The 18,202-nt window shown below is 39.8% G+C and overlaps 1 protein-coding gene across 1 annotated transcript in view; it reads left to right on the forward strand.

Annotated features, from left to right (window-relative positions):
• The window catches only part of TTC14 (tetratricopeptide repeat domain 14), a 44,907-nt gene extending 28,759 nt beyond the window's left edge, over nucleotides 1–16,148 (forward strand). The window contains exons 9-12 of the mRNA XM_089675557.1: nucleotides 5,925–6,047; nucleotides 10,679–10,796; nucleotides 12,187–12,296; nucleotides 15,315–16,148. Coding sequence (XP_089531683.1) covers nucleotides 5,925–6,047; nucleotides 10,679–10,796; nucleotides 12,187–12,296; nucleotides 15,315–16,128 — 1,165 coding nt within the window. The 3' untranslated portion in view covers nucleotides 16,129–16,148. The remainder of the gene's footprint in view (nucleotides 1–5,924; nucleotides 6,048–10,678; nucleotides 10,797–12,186; nucleotides 12,297–15,314) is intronic.
• The last annotated feature ends 2,054 nt before the right edge of the window (nucleotides 16,149–18,202 follow it).

Raw genomic sequence — 18,202 nt, forward strand, 5'->3', positions numbered from 1 at the left:
TCAATTTTCAGTTCAATATCTGCCCAATTTGCTTTAGATTTACCTTCAACTATGTAGTGCAAGGGCCTGCTTAATTGGATACAGTTGAAAGTGTATAATGTATGACCAGCCTAAGAGTTCACCAGCTGACCTCATTAGCACATACCCTGCACCTGCCCTCCCCCCTTCCAAGAGATGGCTCCCTCCCACCTCTGTGCACACATACAATCAATGTCAAGGAGCAACATTCTTACTGAATACACAGTCTTGGATCTACCATTAACTATGTAATGTAAGAGCCTGCCTGATTGGATAGATGGTGTGTTGTGCTAGTATAAAGTTTTGGTAAATCTAAAGGAGATTGTATGATCAGATTGTATAGTGTATGGCCACCTTAATACACCTAAATTGAACTAGTTGTTCTTTCATTGCCATGAATTGTTGATGGCACCTCAAACGCAGAGGTAAACAAACATTTTGCCACGTGAAAAAACAAGTGCAAAACGCACAGTATTAATGTGCAAACTGCAGCAAAAATGTCCCATGAGCTGCTTTGCCACATGTAGGGCAGCCCATTGAAGTCAATGAGCTGTGCTGTGCATGTCATGGAAAAAAAAGTAGCCTAAAACACACACTTCCATTACACTAGGTGTGAATGGGTCCTGAAAGTGAAATTGGTATGCTCACACGAGAACAGTGAGGCTCCATTCACATCTGCGTGTTTCCAAATGCATGGCAAGCTGCTCAGAAAATGCGTGTTTTGCCATGCATTTCAGAAAAGTACTGCAAATTATGCATTGTGCTCTCTTTGTCATTACATGTTAAAGGCACCCCAAGTGGGTGAAAATAACACGAGGTGGTATAGTAATGAGCGAGGTGGGGTCCAGACAGGTGAATACGCCCTTTTCTGTGATGCAGCAACGAAGTGCATGTTGGGATATGATCTACAGGAAGTGATGGACTAAAAAATATATTTTGAAACCTCAAAACCGATGAAGTTCTAAGCTTCTATAGATGAGGTACAGTAAGTGAGAGATAAGCGCATTGGGATGGCTGGGCAGAAATGACAATAGAAAATGCTTCTATTTATTATGAAAATGTATTTAAATTCTGCCTGAAAAGGTGCACTTGGTCTTTAACTTCTATAGTTTGTAAAAGATCGAAGAGGTTAAAAAAAAGACCACATAGAAATGCTTTTGCTTGGGCAAAACAATATTTTAAACAATAGACCGTAGATTTACAAAAGACCGAAGCTGTCAAACCTGATTTCCTTTTATTAGATAGTAGGCAAAAATGTAGTCACAGTTACTGTGGACATAGTATACATGGATTTGATTTTTGCATTAGCTGATCCAGGGAATATCTGCCTCCTGGGGGAGAAAGGAGGAAGTTTTCTTTCCTCCACTCGAGCAAATTGTATCATGCTTTGTTGAGGTAGGCTTTTACTTTTCTCCTTTTTTTTATTTTTTTCTTCTTCTTTTTCTGTGTTAACTATGGGTATAGGATCAGGTAAATGAAAGTGCTGTATATTTTTTCCTGTTGGTTGAATCAGATGGACTTGTGCCTTTTTTTTTTTTTCCCCACCCAAACTGTAACTTTACCACACGTATTGTTCCACTGATTGAGACTTTGTTGTCTCTGTGGGTCCTTACCTTGGTACTTTCTTTTACACCCATCTCGGATAATCCTTTAGTCCTTCATACTCTGTTATTTATTTATTTTTTTGTTTTGTTTGCCTTTGCTTTGGCTGTAGCTGCTTCAGAATTGGCTGTTCTTGTCTTTTAAGGAACAGTTACTGGTGCTCCACTGTGACAAGGTAGTTCTACTGGGGACAAAGAGAAGGCTAATTTATTTAATACCTCCTTCAGCTCTGTGTATACAAAGGAGTATAGGGGAGCTCTTGTCCATAATGGGCATAGTATTGACACCGCTCCAGATGATCCACATTGGCTCACAATTGATATGATCCAAAAATATTTAGACAGTATAAAGGTGAATAAAGCACCTGGACTGGATGGCATACACCCACGGGTCCTTAAAGAATTGAGCTCTGTCATTTCAAAGCCATTGTTTCTAATTTTTAGGGACTCTTTAATGACTGGCATAGTACCACTGGATTGGCGTAAGGCCAATGTGGTGCCAATATTTAAAAAGGGGTCAAAATCTTTACCAAGTAATTATAGAACTGTTTAACTTCTATAGTTGAGAAGATGCTGGAGAGTTTAATAAAAGATATACCACATAGATAAGTTCTTGCTGGAAAAAAATATTTTAAGCAACAGACAGCATGGATTCATGAAAGACAGAAGTTGTCAAACAAATCTGATTTCTTTTTATGAGGGGGTGAGCAAAACCTTGGACAGAGGGGTGGCGGTGGACGTGGTATACTTGGATTTTGCAAAAGCATTTGACACAGTTCCCCACACCCGGCTAATGTGTAAGGTAAAGTCTACAGGCTTGGAAAAATCTGTATGTAGATGGATAGAAAACTGGCTAAAAGATCGTATTCAAAGAGTAGTGGTTGATGATTCATACTCTAAATGGTCTGGGGTCATCAGTATTGTACACCAAGGTTCAGTGTTGGGACCCTTACTTTTTAATATATTTATAAACGATATAGGGTCTGAGATTATAAATCCCATTTCAGTCTTTGCAGATGACACCAAGCTGTGCAGTGGAATAACGTCCTTACAGGATGTCTTCAATTTACAAGCCGACCTCAATGCACTGTTTAATTGGGCAACTATGTGGCAAATGAGGTTTAATGTTGATAAATGTAAGGTTATGCACTTGCGGACTAAGAATATGCATGCATCATACATACTAGGGGGGGTACAACTGGGGGAATCAATGGCGGAGAAGGATCTGGGAGTTCTGGTAGATCACATTAAAAGGGGTATAGATTCCAGAGAGAGAGATATCATATTACCCCTGTACAAATCATTAGTAATACCTCATCTGGAATATGCAGTTCAGTTTTGGGCACCAATTCACAAAAAGAACATTGGAGAACTTGAGAAAGTACAGCGAAGGGCAACTAAACTGATGCGAGGCATGGAGGAGATCAGCTATGAGGAAAGATTAGAGGAACCAAATTTATTCTCTCTTGAGAAGAGGAGATTAAGGGGGGATATGATCAACATGTATAAATACATCAGTGGTTCACATAGTGAACTTGGTGTAGAGCTATTCACCCTGAGGTCATCACAGAGGACAAGGGGGCACTCTATGTCTGGAGGAAAAGAAATGTAATCTCCAAACACGGAAAGGTTTCTTCACAGAGAGAGCTGTGAAAATGTGGAATAGACTCCCTCAAGAGTTGGTTCTGACCAGCTCAGTGGATTGCTTCAAAAAAGTCCTGGATTCTTTCTTAGATACACAGAATATAACTGGATACTAAAATTTATAAGTAAAGTTGATCCTGGGAATATCCGATTGCCTCTTGGGGATCAGGGAGGAATTTTTTTTCCTGCAGGAGCAAATTGGATCATGCTTTCTTGGGGTTTTTTTTCCCTTCCTCTGGATCAACTGTGGGTATAGCATTATAACTTTTTTTTTTTTTTTTTTCTGTGGTTGAACTGGATGGACTTTTTGTCTTTTTTTTTTTTTTTTTTCAGCCAGACTAACTACAGTCAGGTCCATAAATATTGGGACATCGACACAATTCTAATATTTTTGGCTCTATACACCACCACAATGGATTTGAAATGAAACGAACAAGATGTGCTTTAACTGCAGACTGTCAGCTTTAATTTGAGGGTATTTACATCCAAATCAGGTGAACGGTGTAGGAATTACAACAGTTTGCATATGTGCCTCCCACTTATTAAGGGACCAAAAGTAATGGGACAATTGGCTTCTCAGCTGTTCCATGGCCTGGTGTGTGTTATTTCCTCATTATCCCAATTACAATGAGCAGATAAAAGGTCCAGAGTTCATTTCAAGTGTGCTATTTGCATTTGGAATCTGTTGCTGTCAACTCTCAAGATGAGATCCAAAGAGCTGTCACTATCAGTGAAGCAAGCCATCATTAGGCTGAAAAAACAAAACAAACCCATCAGAGAGATAGCAAAAACATTAGGCATGGCCAAAACAACTGTTTGGAACATTCTTAAAAAGAAGGAACGCACCGGTGAGCTCAGCAACACCAAAAGACCCGGAAAACCATGGAAAACAACTGTGGTGGATGAGCGAAGAATTCTTTCCCTGGTGAAGAAAACACCCTTCACAACAGTTGGCCAGATCAAGAACACTCTCCAGGAGGTAGGTGTGTGTGTTAGAGTCAATAATCAAGAGAAGACTTCACCAGAGTGAATACAGAAGGTTCACCACAAGATGTAAACCATTGGTGAGCCTCAAAAACAGGAAGGCCAGATTAGAGTTTGCCAAACGACATCTAAAAAAGCCTTCACAGTTCTGGAACAACATCCTATGGACAGATGAGACCAAGATCAACTTGTACCAGAGTGATGGGAAGAGAAGAGTATGGAGAAGGAAAGGAACTGCTCATGATCCTAAGCATACCACCTCATCAGTGAAGCATGGTGGTGGTAGTGTCATGGCGTGGGCATGTATGGCTACCAATGGAACTGGTTCTCTTGTATTTATTGATGATGTGACTGCTGACAAAAGCAGCAGGATGAATTCTGAAGTGTTTCGGGCAATATTATCTGCTCATATTCAGCCAAATGCTTCACAACTCATTGGACGCCGCTTCACAGTGCAGATGGACAATGACCCAAAGCAGACTGCAAAAGCAACCAAAGAGTTTTTAAGGGAAAGAAGTGGAATGTTATGCAATGGCCAAGTCAATCACCTGACCTGAATCCGATTGAGCATGCATTTCACTTGCTGAAGACAAAACTGAAGGGAAAATGCCCCAAGAACAAGCAGGAACTGAAGACAGTTGCAGTAGAGGCCTGGCAGAGCATCACCAGGGATGAAACCCAGCGTCTGGTGATGTCTATGCGTTCCAGACTTCAGGCTGTAATTGACTGCAAAGGATTTGCAACCAATTATTAAAAAGTGAAAGTTTGATTTATGATTATTATTCTGTCCCATTACTTTTGGTTCCTTAATAAGTGGGAGGCACATATGCAAACTGTTGTAATTCCTACACCGTTCACCTGATTTGGATGTAAATACCCTCAAATTAAAGCTGACACTCTGCAGTTAAAGCACATCTTGTTTGTTTCATTTCAAATCCATCGTGGTGGTGTATAGAGCCAAAAATGTTAGAATTGTGTCGATGTCCCAATATTTATGGACCTGACTGTGTGTAACCATGTACTGCCTCAGTCATCCTTTTACTTAAGGTGGTTTCTTTGTTCCATCTGGTCCAGGACATTGTGTGGCCAACTTTTCTGCCTTTAAACCTCAGACAGCCTCCTGCGGTAGTGGACATCAGGCTTTGGTAGCTCAAGTTTGTATAGCTGCTACCTGGTGTTCAGTCCACACTTTTACAAAGTTTTAACACATGAATGTTTGACCTCTGGTTCCTTTTGGCTGGTGCATGATTATCTGACCTGTTCTGGTTTAGTTGTTTAGGGCCTGTTAGCTTGTTGTCATGTTTTTCTACCCTCCTATTAAGTTCTTTGAGACATCCATATTGTAATGAAGGTGAAGATACCTTGTGTCCTGAGATGTACTATAAAGCAAGTGGGATTTTTTGGTTACATGTAAAATCCTTTTCTTGGAGAACATCACTGTACACCATGTTGGCTTGTTGCTGTGTCCAGTCACCTGAAAGTGGCAACATAACCCTATAGTAATGGATATGAAGATAAACTGTGTCCTGGGATGTACTCCAAGAATAGGGTTCTACAGGTAAACCAAAAATCACATTTATTTTTAAAGCATTGATAAATTAGCCTATTTCTTATCAAGTATATAATAGCATCTGATGCTGAAATAATGTTTCTAAAATTATGCTTTTATTTTCCTAGATATGCTACAAAAGGAAGTCTGAATAAAGCAATTGATGACTTTGAAGTTGCTCTAGAAAGTTGTCCTACGCATAAGAATGCAAGAAAGTACCTTTGCCAAACCCTTGTGGAAAGAGGGAGACAGTAAGCAGGCTTTTGTTTTTTGTTGTTTTTTTTTTTTTTTTGTTTTGTTTTTTTTCTAGTTCATCCCTTTCTGCTATTTTGAAATTGACCAAAACACAAAAAAGGAAACAATATGAAGGCTTCACCCCACCTAAATAGAAGATGGGGGCATTTATCCTAAAATTTCTGTATAAATAGTCATGGGCCTTACATACTAGAGCTGGAAAAAAAAAACAATTATTGGTATAAAGGAATGAAGGCAGACCATTCATTCTGATCAAGATGCCAAGTATTGCCTTTCTATAAGTTGAACTTGACCTGAACTAAAGATAGTGAAAGTGCTGAATTGCATACATATTATACATATTGTTGTGGTACATCGAAACACCTGTATTAGTCTTTACCTCAATTCCTATCAAGCCCCTTAAATCTTGGGCCAGTGCTCCAAATGGGGCCTCAACTTCTGTCCATGTCCAGATTAAATCCACCTATGGCATTAAACTCTTGAATGCTAGATCTTATACTGCCCACCTACATTATGGCACTGAACAGTGGAAGGACACCCCAACACTGGCAGGAAATAGGGTTGAATATCTACTTGGGCAAGAGCCTAGGCTATATATGTACAGCCTGGGCCTAAGATTCAAGGGGCCACACTGGAATATAGAGATCTGTTTAAGAACTTGCACATGTGCTTGTAAAGACAACAAGTTGCTTGACCTTTACCACCGCTGTCACTTTTTTAGGTTTTACAGGAGATTAGGTTAGTCTGTAGTATTATTGAGGTGCTATATTTTTGAGGGTTAAAGAAATGCTGAAGCAATTGTTAAACATTTAGTTTATTGTAACTGTGCAATGCACAGATGTGGTAGCTGCATTAGTTTTCTTTTTTTAGGCTTTTCCTTCTATTTCCATCTGATGATCCAGCCAGTAAGTCTGTTTTTCAAAAGAACAAGCTCTCCTGCAGATGTATCAATTATAGGGATGACACAAACCATTTCACATGAGCAAGGATGCTTACAAGATCAGCCTTTTGAAATAAGTTAAAGCAAATATGCAGCTCTCATTGTGTGAAATAATAATAAAAAATGGTAGTTAAAACACAAATTGATGGTAGAAACTTTCATAAAATACAAAAAAGCATATAAAATAGAATATCAAGAAAAATAGTGAATGGATGATAATTGTGATGGCAAACCAGCTAGGTAAAAATGACTCCTAGTCATCAACTTCATCAAAATAAACACAAGTGCAACTTATAATGTTAAAATCTATATCTAAATCTATACGTTGCACTTGTGTTTATTTTGATGAAATACTTTTTTTTTGTATTTTATGAAAGTTTCTACCATCAAATTGTGTTTTAACTACCATTTTTTTATTTCACACAATGAGCGCTGCATATTTGCTTTAACATATACTTTGAGGATTAAGAGGTTTTATCCTTTTTTATGCCAGCATCTACTCTCATTTAGTGCGCTCACTCTAACACTGTGTTGTTAGCCTTTTGAAATAAATTGAAACCCCTGCGCTGCCTATATAATAAGACAAAGTGTAATGAATGTGAAAATGATGGCGGCTGCTGCTAACATCAAATTGTGATCCCACAATAAAGAGAAATAAACAATTGATGTTGCGCTGCTATAAGGTAACTGTAAATACAATGAACGCAAAACTGAATAAAATGTTCATATATGTGAAATCCAATCAATTTTCATTCAGTTATAAAGTTCTTCAACAATTCATGTGTTTTTCTTCTTGTACTGATATCCCAAACACCATCAAGTGAAACCGTGTGCATTATACAAGTAGTGCCACCCCAGTGCTCACAGAACTCTCACTTCAGAGCACATGAAAATGCGCTTTATAATATCAGGTAGACAGAAGAATTCTTCACTTTTTCAATCCACAACCATGTGATAGTAATCAGACACCTTTGAACATTCAATAGAATGCCTAAGCAGAGCTAGGGATCAGTCCCTTTTAAAGGTAATGGAGGTTACACATTTCTATCCTTAAAAGGGAACAAAGGACACTCCCATCATGCAGTATGTACTAGCATAAGTACCGTATTTTTCGCTCCATAAGACGCACTTTTTTCCCCCCCAAAAAAGGGAAAATGTCAGTGCGTCTTATGGAGCGGGCGGTCCGGTATTGCCACCGTGTCAGAATACCGGGCCGGCCGCTCGGCTCTTCTCTGCAGCAAAACCTTATCTGTTCCTCGGCCCAGCGCTGTACAGTCTTCCAGCACCAGCATCTTTTAGTGTGTGCACCCGGCTGTGACATCCTGGTGCACACAAAGCGCATGCGCAAAAAGTGCACTTTGTGAATGGTCCAGCATCTTCTGGGACAAATGACAGGTCCCAGAAGACACCGGACTCTTCACAAAGCGCAGTGGGCACCCGTTTGTCACAGCAAGGTGCCCACACTAGAGGGAGGACAACTCCGCGGAAGTTGACAGGTACCCGCCTGCCTCCCTCCCCAAAGGTCCGCAGTCTCTTGGTCATCCCCTGTACTGTTTGCAGTCTCTTGGTCATCCCCTGTACTGTCTGCAGTCTCTTGGTCATCCCCTGTACTGTCTGCAGTCTCTTGGTCTTCCCCTGTACTGTCTGCAGTCTCTTGGTCTTCCCCTGTACTGTCTGCAGTCTTTTGGTCTTCCCCTGTACTGTCTGCAGTCTCTTGGTCTTCCCCTGTACTGTCTGCAGTCTCTTGGTCTTCCCCTGTACTGTCTGCAGTCTCTTGGTCATCCCCTGTACTGTCTGCAGTCTCTTGGTCTTCCCCTGTACTGTCTGCAGTCTCTTGGTCATCCCCTGTACTGTTTGCAGTCTCTTGGTCATCTCCTGTACTGTCTGCAGTCTCTTGGTCATCCCCTGTACTGTCTGCAGTCTCTTGGTCATCCCCTGTACTGTCTGCAGTCTCTTGGTCATCCCCTGTACTGTCTGCAGTCTCTTGGTCATCCCCTGTACTGTCTGCAGTCTCTTGGTCATCCCCTGTACTGTCTGCAGTCTCTTGGTCATCCCCTGTACTGTCTGCAGTCTCTTGGTCATCCCCTGTACTGTCTGCAGTCTCTTGGTCATCCCCTGTACTGTCTGCAGTCTCTTGGTCATCCCCTGTACTGTCTGCAGTCTCTTGGTCATCCCCTGTACTATGTCCCCAGTCTCTTGGTCATCTCCTGTACTGTGTCTGCAGTCCATTGGTTCAGAATATTTTTTTTTTTGTTTTCCTCCTCTAAAACCTAGGTGCGTCTTATGGTCAGGTGCGTCCGATGGAGCGAAAAATACGGTATTTATTAAGAAGCAGTAGTACACTCACATATAGCAAATTAATAAAACGCCATAAGCTTGTAAAACCGTCGGGTGCAGGCTGAGCTTCCTATCTCCTGAACTCACTATTCATGTCTGACCAGAGCCACGCCCCTTTCGTGTTACATCACGCCCACGTGACTTCATCTGATGAAAATAGAAATGTGCGACCTCCATTACCTTTAAAGGGACCGATCCCTAGCTCTGGTATTTGCATTCTATTGAATGTTTAAAGGTGTCTGATTACTATCACATGGTTGTGGATTGAAAAAGTGAAGAATCCTTCTGTCTACTTGTTATTATAAAGCACATTTTCATGTGCTTTATAATGTGAGGTGAGAGTTCTGTGAGCACTGAGGTGGCACTACTTGTATAATGCACATTTCACTTGATGGTGTTTGGGATTTCAGTACAAGAAGAAAAAAACATGAATTGTTGAAGTTTATCACTGAATGAAAATTGATTGATATCACATATATGGACTTATTTATGGATGTTTTATTCAGTTTTGTCCTCATTGTATATATAGTTACCTTATAGCAGCAATACATCACTTGTTTATTTTTAATGATCAGCCTTTTATTTATGTAAAATCTTTATCCAAAAAGGAAAAACTGTATATCTAACCCTCCCGTTTCCCAACTCCCTAACAATGCTGCTGTCCAAATGTGCCCCCTGTGCTCCTTAATCCAGAGTGGGAACACTAATACAGTAGGTTTGTTACTGGCTGGATCACCAGGTGAAAAGCGGGTGGAGGGAACCTAAAAATAAAAAAAAAACTAATGGAACCCACCACATCTATTGATTGATGAGCTTCAATATATTACATTTTTGGATTTTAATACCATTTCATGCAACCTAATCTGAGACCTGGTCTTCTGTACATACATTCTCTAAGCTTTGGTTGAAATGTGGCTGTTTAATGCCTTTGGTTTAATTTTTTTGTCTTGGTTTCTCTTGTTGGGCTCTTATTAAGAAAGTAGTGAATTAAAGTGTGGTTCACGAAGTAAAATGTCTCTCTTTATTCCAAAATCTCAGTTTGTATGTGGCACTCGAGGATGGAAGTAGAGTACCACTAATTGGCCTTACCACTATAGGTCCTCTGGAATTGGACAACCAGAAAAAGAAGCTTGAGTTGAAATTCTGTTCACTCCCCCTTCCCTCTGCCCTTGACCATTACTTGAAAGTGTGGGTATACCAGTTGAGTTATGGTAAATTTCTTACCTGACCCATTGTTCGGAGTCTATTCTCAAAATTATATTCATACCAAGTTTTAAATTAAGTATATTTGGCCATATCTGTTTCTCATTTAGTCAGTGTAAACATTAACGTTTGATATATTAACTGTAGGCTTGAAGAAGAAGATAAACCTATGAATGCCGAAAGTTACTATAGTAAAGCTTTGGCTATAGACGATACCTTTACGGAAGCTGAGGAGGCATTGAACAAAGTGCGCCAGTGTATACAGGTGATCCTTTATTTTCTGTTCTTTCACTTCAAACAAATGACAAATAGGAGCAACATATTTGCACTTACATGACATTTATTGTCCAGACTTTGAAAAACCAGAAGCTTTAAGAATTCTTATTTTATCCATGCTAATGAGGTGATAGTGTGCTTAGCTGCATTCGCTGTCTGTAATGCTGGGTGGTACACACAGGAAGTTTATTTTTGTTCAACCCAGCTGACCGAACAAAAAAAAAAAAAAACTTACAGATCGCCATACTAACACATCCGATGTTAGTGCAGCGATCTCCCCACTAAGCTATTGTGTTCTGACAGGGGGACCACTCCCCTGCCAGGACACACTGATCAGCATTCACAATCATTGGTTGCTAGAGCTGATTAAAAGCCGATTGGATGCTGGTTTTCCAGCTTGCCTAGTTGACAGAAGCTGGATGTGAGACAGCCTTCCATTGGATGAGAAGCTGTACACACGGGTTGAAAGGCTGGCTGTTCCTGATGAACAGATGGTTTTCACCCACTTTTTGACCCATGTGTAACCAGCCTAAATAGGGATAGCTTATCCTCCGTGACATCAGGCATGCAGCCTACACCCAAATAAGACACGTCCATATTGCCGTTTGCATTCTTAGCTGCATCCAATCCCATTTGAATGTTTATTTATGCAGTTAATTATTGGGACATGGGGTAAATGGCACACACAAGGATACTACACTGCCACATACATTAAATGGAGACAAAACTAGACTGGCAATAGACAGATTGATGTTTTAATGTAATTTTCAGTCTAGTAATTTTGCAATTGTATTCGTTATTTCTATTATGTGATTTCTGTTAATAGTGAAAGAAAGTTTTATCCTGTAATACTGATTATGTGTCTTTATGCATGTGTCTCCCCCTGCTCTGAACTGTTGGTGCTGTGGCTGTGAATATCCTTTATTGCTCTACCCTATTGAAACTGGATTGTGATTCCAAAACTACCAACTGTATTGGACCTGGGTCATGTAAACTGGTTTGTATGAAATATATTCTTACTACTTTCAATTGACAACATATAACACTTTGTACCTGTGATACTTATGGGTTTGCTGATATCACCCCGTCTGCACGCCAATCATTGGTATTTATACATGTTCATGGTTGTGTGCCAACGGGTGCAAAATGGGTTGCTTTCTTAAATACTAACTGGGAATTTTTGTATCGTTCTCTATCACACTCTACGTAATTTATTCTCTATATTTTTCTATAAATATACTGTATTTTTGTGTGTTTTTGTATATTTATAAAATGGCACTCTGCCTTTTTATCTTCTGAATTGTGGGAATTATTAAATATTGGCTGTTATATATTAATGTCAATAATGATATTTTTTTGATGATTGGATTTAAAAAAAGAAATCTTTGGATAAAAGAGAGAAATCTGATGAGAAGGAAGAGAAAGGCAAAGAAAAGAAAATAGAAACAAGTGCAGAAAAACTGCGTAAACTACTAAGAGAAGAGAAAAGGTACAGATATTTAAACTCGGCATGAAGGGTCCAAGCAAAGGTTTGTCTGTAGCACATTTTAATGGTGTATCTACCATTAGACATTCATTCTAATGTAGCAACCAGGTGGGTGTTGCTCTTGGTATCCACTTCCTGTATATTTGCTCTAAACTGACCTTTCGGAGTTTTCTGCATGATATACACTTTATTACAGGTTTGGTTTTATTTATTTTTTTTTTTATTTACACTTTATTGCAGTTTAATGAAATGAACTAAAAATGTACTAAAGGTGAACTTTTTCATAATAAAGTTGGAGCTAGGGTAACCCAGTCTATCCATCTGAAGGCCTCGTTCACATAGGCGCAGAGACCTGAACCGCATGCTGGCAGCTTATGTAAATGAATATAAATGCAGCAGCTGTACAGGCTCACTTGCACAGCCTTGTTTGACAGGCATGCAGGGACAGGTGCTTGGCCCTGAATGCAGACTTTCTGGGCTGTGCATACGTTGCGTACATGCAGTTCTGTACTTCAACAGATGCAAAAACAAATGCTTCACTAAAACTGTATGAGCCTCTGTGCCCTTGTGAATGTGGCCGTTGGATATCTATGTGCAGCATAAAAATAATCTGGGAATGCCAGCTGTGTTGCTTAAATTATTTTGGAGTGTCTGCCCTATTGTGCTTCTATGTGAGAAGCTCCCAATGCTGCTACATTTACATTTTCCATACAATAAAGATAGTATGTATGTTTGTCAGTCCTACTATAAAGATGTATGTATGGCACAACAACTGACTTGAGAAGTACAAAACCTCAGCCTAACCTACTTTTACACCTAATGTAAAATCTAAGAACTCTGCCTACCCTCCATTTTAATGGTAGTAAAGGCACCTCAGTTTTTCAGTGTACACAAGGAATTGTCTTAGATATCTTCCTACATGACAGAGTCCCATACCAGAACTCCAAAACCTGGGATGCCCTGCAAAGTAGTTTAGAGGCTAAAGTTTTTGTTACTGGTGTTGTCAAACCCTTTGGCTCCTGACATGCTTCAATACTTGCCCATTAGTGTGATAGACTATCCTACTAGCTCACTTGGAAGGACTGTGTAAAGCCAGAGCCAGAAAACTTAGGAAACAAAAGCAATGTTGAGGTGTCTGATATTTACAGGAATTGCTAGTTTAATATACAGTCAGGTCCATAAATATTGGGACATCAACACAATTCTAACATTTTTGGCTCTATACACCACTATAATGGATTTGAAATGAAACAAACAAGATGTGCTTTAACTGCAGACTGTCAGCTTTAATTTGAGGGTATGTACATCCAAATCAGGTGAACGGTGTAGGAATTACAACAGTTTGGATATGTGCCTCCCACTTGTTAATGGACCAAAAGTAATGGGACAATTGGCTTCTCAGCTGTTCTATGGCCAGGTGTGTGTTATTCCCTCATTATCCCAATTACAATGAGCAGATAAAAGGTCCAGAGTTCATTTCAAGAGTGCTATTTGCATTTGGTATCTGTTGCTGTCAACTCTAAAGATGAGATCCAAAGAGCTGTCACTATCAGTGAAGCAAGCCATCATTAGGCTGAAAAAACAAAACAAACCCATCAGAGAGATGGCAAAAGCATTAGGCGTGGCCAAAACAACTGTTTGGAACATTCTTAAAAAGAAGGAACGCACCGGTGAGCTCAGCAACACCAAAAGACCCGGAAGACCACGGAAAACAACTGTGGTGGATGACCGAAGAATTCTTTCCCTGGTGAAGAAAACACCCTTCACAACAGTTGGCCAGATCAAGAACACTCTCCAGGAGGTAGGTGTATGTGTGTCAAAGTCACCAATCAAGAGAAGACTTCACCAGAGTGAACACAGAGGGTTCACCACAAGATGTAAACCATTGGTGAGCCTCAAAAACAGGAAGGCCAGATTAGAGTTTGCCAAACGACATCTAAAAAAGCCTTCACAGTTCTGGAACAACATCCTATGGACAGATGAGACCAAGATCAACTTGTACCAGAGTGATGGGAAGAGAAGAGTATGGAGAAGGAAAGGAACTGCTCATGATCCTAAGCATACCACCTCATCAGTGAAGCATGGTGGTGGTAGTGTCATGGCGTGGGCATGTATGGCTGCCAATAGAACTGGTTCTCTTGTATTTATTGATGATGTGACTGCTGACAAAAGCAGCAGGATGAATTCTGAAGTGTTTCGGGCAATATTATCTGCTCATATTCAGCCAAATGCTTCAGAACTCTTTGGACGCCGCTTCACAGTGCAAATGGACAATGACCCAAAGCATACTGCAAAAGCAACCAAAGAGTTTTTTAAGGGAAAGAAGTGGAATGTTATGCAATGGCCAAGTCAATCACCTGACCTGAATCCGATTGAGCATGCATTTCACTTGCTGAAGACAAAACTGAAGGGAAAATGCCCCAAGAACAAGCAGGAACCAAAGACAGTTGCAGTAGAGGCCTGGCAGAGCATCACCAGGGATGAAACCCAGTGTCTGGTGATGTCTATGCGTTCCAGACTTCAGGCTGTAATTGACTGCAAAGGATTTGCAACCAAGTTTTAAAAAGTGAAAGTTTGATTTATGATTATTATTCTGTCCCATTACTTTTGGTCCCTTAATAAGTGGGAAGCACATATGCAAACTGTTGTAATTCCTACACCGTTCACCTGATTTGGATGTACATACCCTCAAATTAAAGCTGACAGTCTGCAGTTAAAGCACATCTTGTTCGTTTCATTTCAAATCCATTGTGGTGGTGTATAGAGCCAAAAAGGTTAGAATTGTGTCGATGTCCCAATATTTATGGACCTGACTGTATCTCCCCTTAAAGGTTAATGTTAGATCCACTTTTTTTTTTTTTTTTTTATGTCCCAACTCTCTGAGGTGTTTTGGAAGCCTTTTAGCCAAGGATCATTTAAGTTGGTGAGCATGATTTAAAGGACCGTGCAGGCAAATGGTTATTACAATACTAAACATATTGGCTACTAAGCTTTTTAATTTAATTGCTTTGATGGTAATAGAAAGAAGAAACGTAAAAGAAGATCTTCATCTTTGTCTTCAAGTAGTTCTTCCTCAGACTCTTCTTCTTCGGATACTTCTTCTGGCAGCCATAAAAAAGAAAAAAAGAGGAAGAGACATAGAAAGCATTCAAAATCATCCAGCCATTCAAAGAAGCCTTCTTCTAATGTGCCAGCCCATAACCAAGAGGAAGTATGTACCCCTCCTGCAGACACCTCTGCCTCCTTTCTCAAACTTGACAGTCGTAGAGGTTATGAAGAAAGGGATAGACAGGGTCAGCGTAGATCTCAAGAGGGTAAAACAAGGTATCGTTCCTTGTCATCTTCTTCCTTGGAATTTATAGATCCTGGGGGAGGTAGGTCTGAAGATTCAAGAGATTCTTACAGCAGTGTAAAGACTCAGGCCAGCAGTGGAATGTCCTACAGTACAGCTTCAGGTAGTAAGTACAAGTCTGAAAGGAGAGATTCCACAGATTCATGCCTCAAAAGACCTGAAGGTAAAGAGAAAATGTATTGCTCTAATCGACGTGAAGAAACACAAAAACCTTGCAGAAGCAAGACAGACTCTTTTCAGAGTAAATATCGGTCAGAGCAGGACATCGGAGAAAGAAGGCCTAGTTGGAGTAGCAATCGGTCTTCTCAAGAAATTGCCCAAGTCAGCAGAAGATCATCTCAACCAGAAGAAACAGAAGGGAATGACACAGCACAGAACAGTCATTCAGCTGCTAATAAGGCTTTGCCTGGGAATTTATTGAATATTCTCAATCAGATTGCTGAATTTGAGAAGGAAAAAGGTGTTAAACAAAAATGTAAATAAAAATGCTTGCTTTTTTAGAATGACTCCTTTATTTTGAAATGTAAAAATATATTTTGTTCAAGAAGAAATAAGCAAAACAACTTCTCTTTTGTAGCAATTTTTTTTTTTTTTAATTTTCTGTGTTATAGTAAAACCTGAACAAGTGTGCTTCATGTTGAGCATGTATGTAATTTTTATTTTTCTAGTATGCTGCAGCGAAGGGTGCCACTAACCTAACATGTAGTGGGCTAACTTACTATTCACCCGCATACAATGTAATACTCTCCCCACCCCACCGATAACACTGCTCTGTATTTACAGTTAAGTGTATGCATGTTTACATATTTAGATTTGCTTGGCAATGGGTATACAACCACACGTTTTAATCTGTGGATTATATCTCATTGTGATTTCCATTTCCTGCGGTGATGTAGGTGAATACTTTATTGTATAGTACAAGAATCAATTCATAGACTGGATTAAATGCCTCAACATTCAGTTCATTGGACAGTGGCAAAGCTTTCCTGGATCCGACCCTCAGTGTATGCATGTAACCTAATCCATTCTGTGAGGCTTCAGTTTTTTGCTAGTGTGATAGATGTCTTCTTCTCTTGGAGAAGTATTTCCTTCTAATTTTCACCAGATTTGTTACTTCCTTTGACTGCTTATTGTCTGTCTTTATGGCTCAATAGCAGTTTCCAGATTGATTACCTTCAAGTATAGCCTGGGGAACTATAACCGAATCTTGCAGTAGCAGGGCCAGCTTGTAATTTTTTTTTTTTTAAGCCTGTAATGTTTACTTCAGGCACTGGATCCAGATTTCGGTGCTCAACTTTGTCAAAAGGTACAATAAGTGTAGTTATCCTCAGAGTGCTGTGCAGGTCCAGGGTTGTGTTGCATTCCCTTGGCACCCAGACACTGAAAACCCCATGGACTTGATTAGCAACGTGGATAAAGTAGGACAGGACAGGTTCTCCTACCTTTTTATACATATCGGTTCCTGGCTATACATGTCTTGATGGATCTGTAGCATATGCCACATTCTTAACCTACTAGATATACTACAGTGCCATACACTGTGCCATTTACAAAGGCACAGGTTATGCAGACTTACACTCTTATTATTTTAATTTCAATACTCTTTATTGAATTTTACAAAATTAAGTACAAACATTGTCAGACTATAGCAAGGATAAAATCCACTGTACAAAGCAGAGATATATGTATATAGTGGATATAAAAAGTCTACACACTACTGTTAAAATGTCAGGTTTCTGTGTTGGGAAAAAAATGAGACCAAGATAAATCATTTTAGAACTTTTTCCACCTTTTAATGTGACCTATAAACTGTACGACGCAATTGAAAAACAAACTGAAATCTTTTAAGGGGGGGGGGGGTAAGCCTAAAAAAACGAAAATAATGTGGTTGGCATAAGTGTGCACACCCTCTTTTATAATTGAGGCTGTAGCTGTGTTCCGAATTAAGCAATCACATTCAAAATCAAGTTAAATAGGAGTCAGTACACACCTGCCATCATTTAAAGTGCCTCTGATTAACCCCAAATTAAGTTCAGCTGTTCAAGTAGATCTTTCCTGACATTTTCTTTGTCGCATCCTACAGCAAAAGCCATGGTCCGCAGAGAGCTTCCAAAGCATCCGAGGGATCTCATTGTTAAAAGGTATCAGTCAGGAGAAGGGTACAAAAGCATTTCAAAGGCATTAGATATACCATGGAACACAGAGAAGCCAGTCATCATCAAGTGTAGAAAATATAGCGTAACAGTGACATTACCAAGAACTGGACGTCCCTTCAAAATTGATGAACAGACGAGAAGAAAACTGGTCTGTGAGGCTGCTAAGAGGCCTACAGCAACATTCAAGGAGCTGCAGGAATATCTGGCAAGTACTGGCTGTGTGGTACATGTGACCACAATCTCCTGTATTCTTCAAATGTCTGGGCTATGGGGTAGAGTAGCAAGACGGAAGCCTTTTCTTACAAAGAAAAACATCCAAGCCTGGCTAAATTTAGCAGAATCACATCTGAACTGTCCCAAAAGCATGTGGGAAAATGTGTTATGGTCTGATGAAACCAAGG

The sequence above is a fragment of the Staurois parvus genome, unplaced genomic scaffold, assembly GCF_062004578.1.
Source record: "Staurois parvus isolate SC_StPar_1 unplaced genomic scaffold, SC_StPar_1.0 ptg000155l, whole genome shotgun sequence".
NCBI classification, from domain to species: Eukaryota; Metazoa; Chordata; class Amphibia; order Anura; family Ranidae; genus Staurois; species Staurois parvus.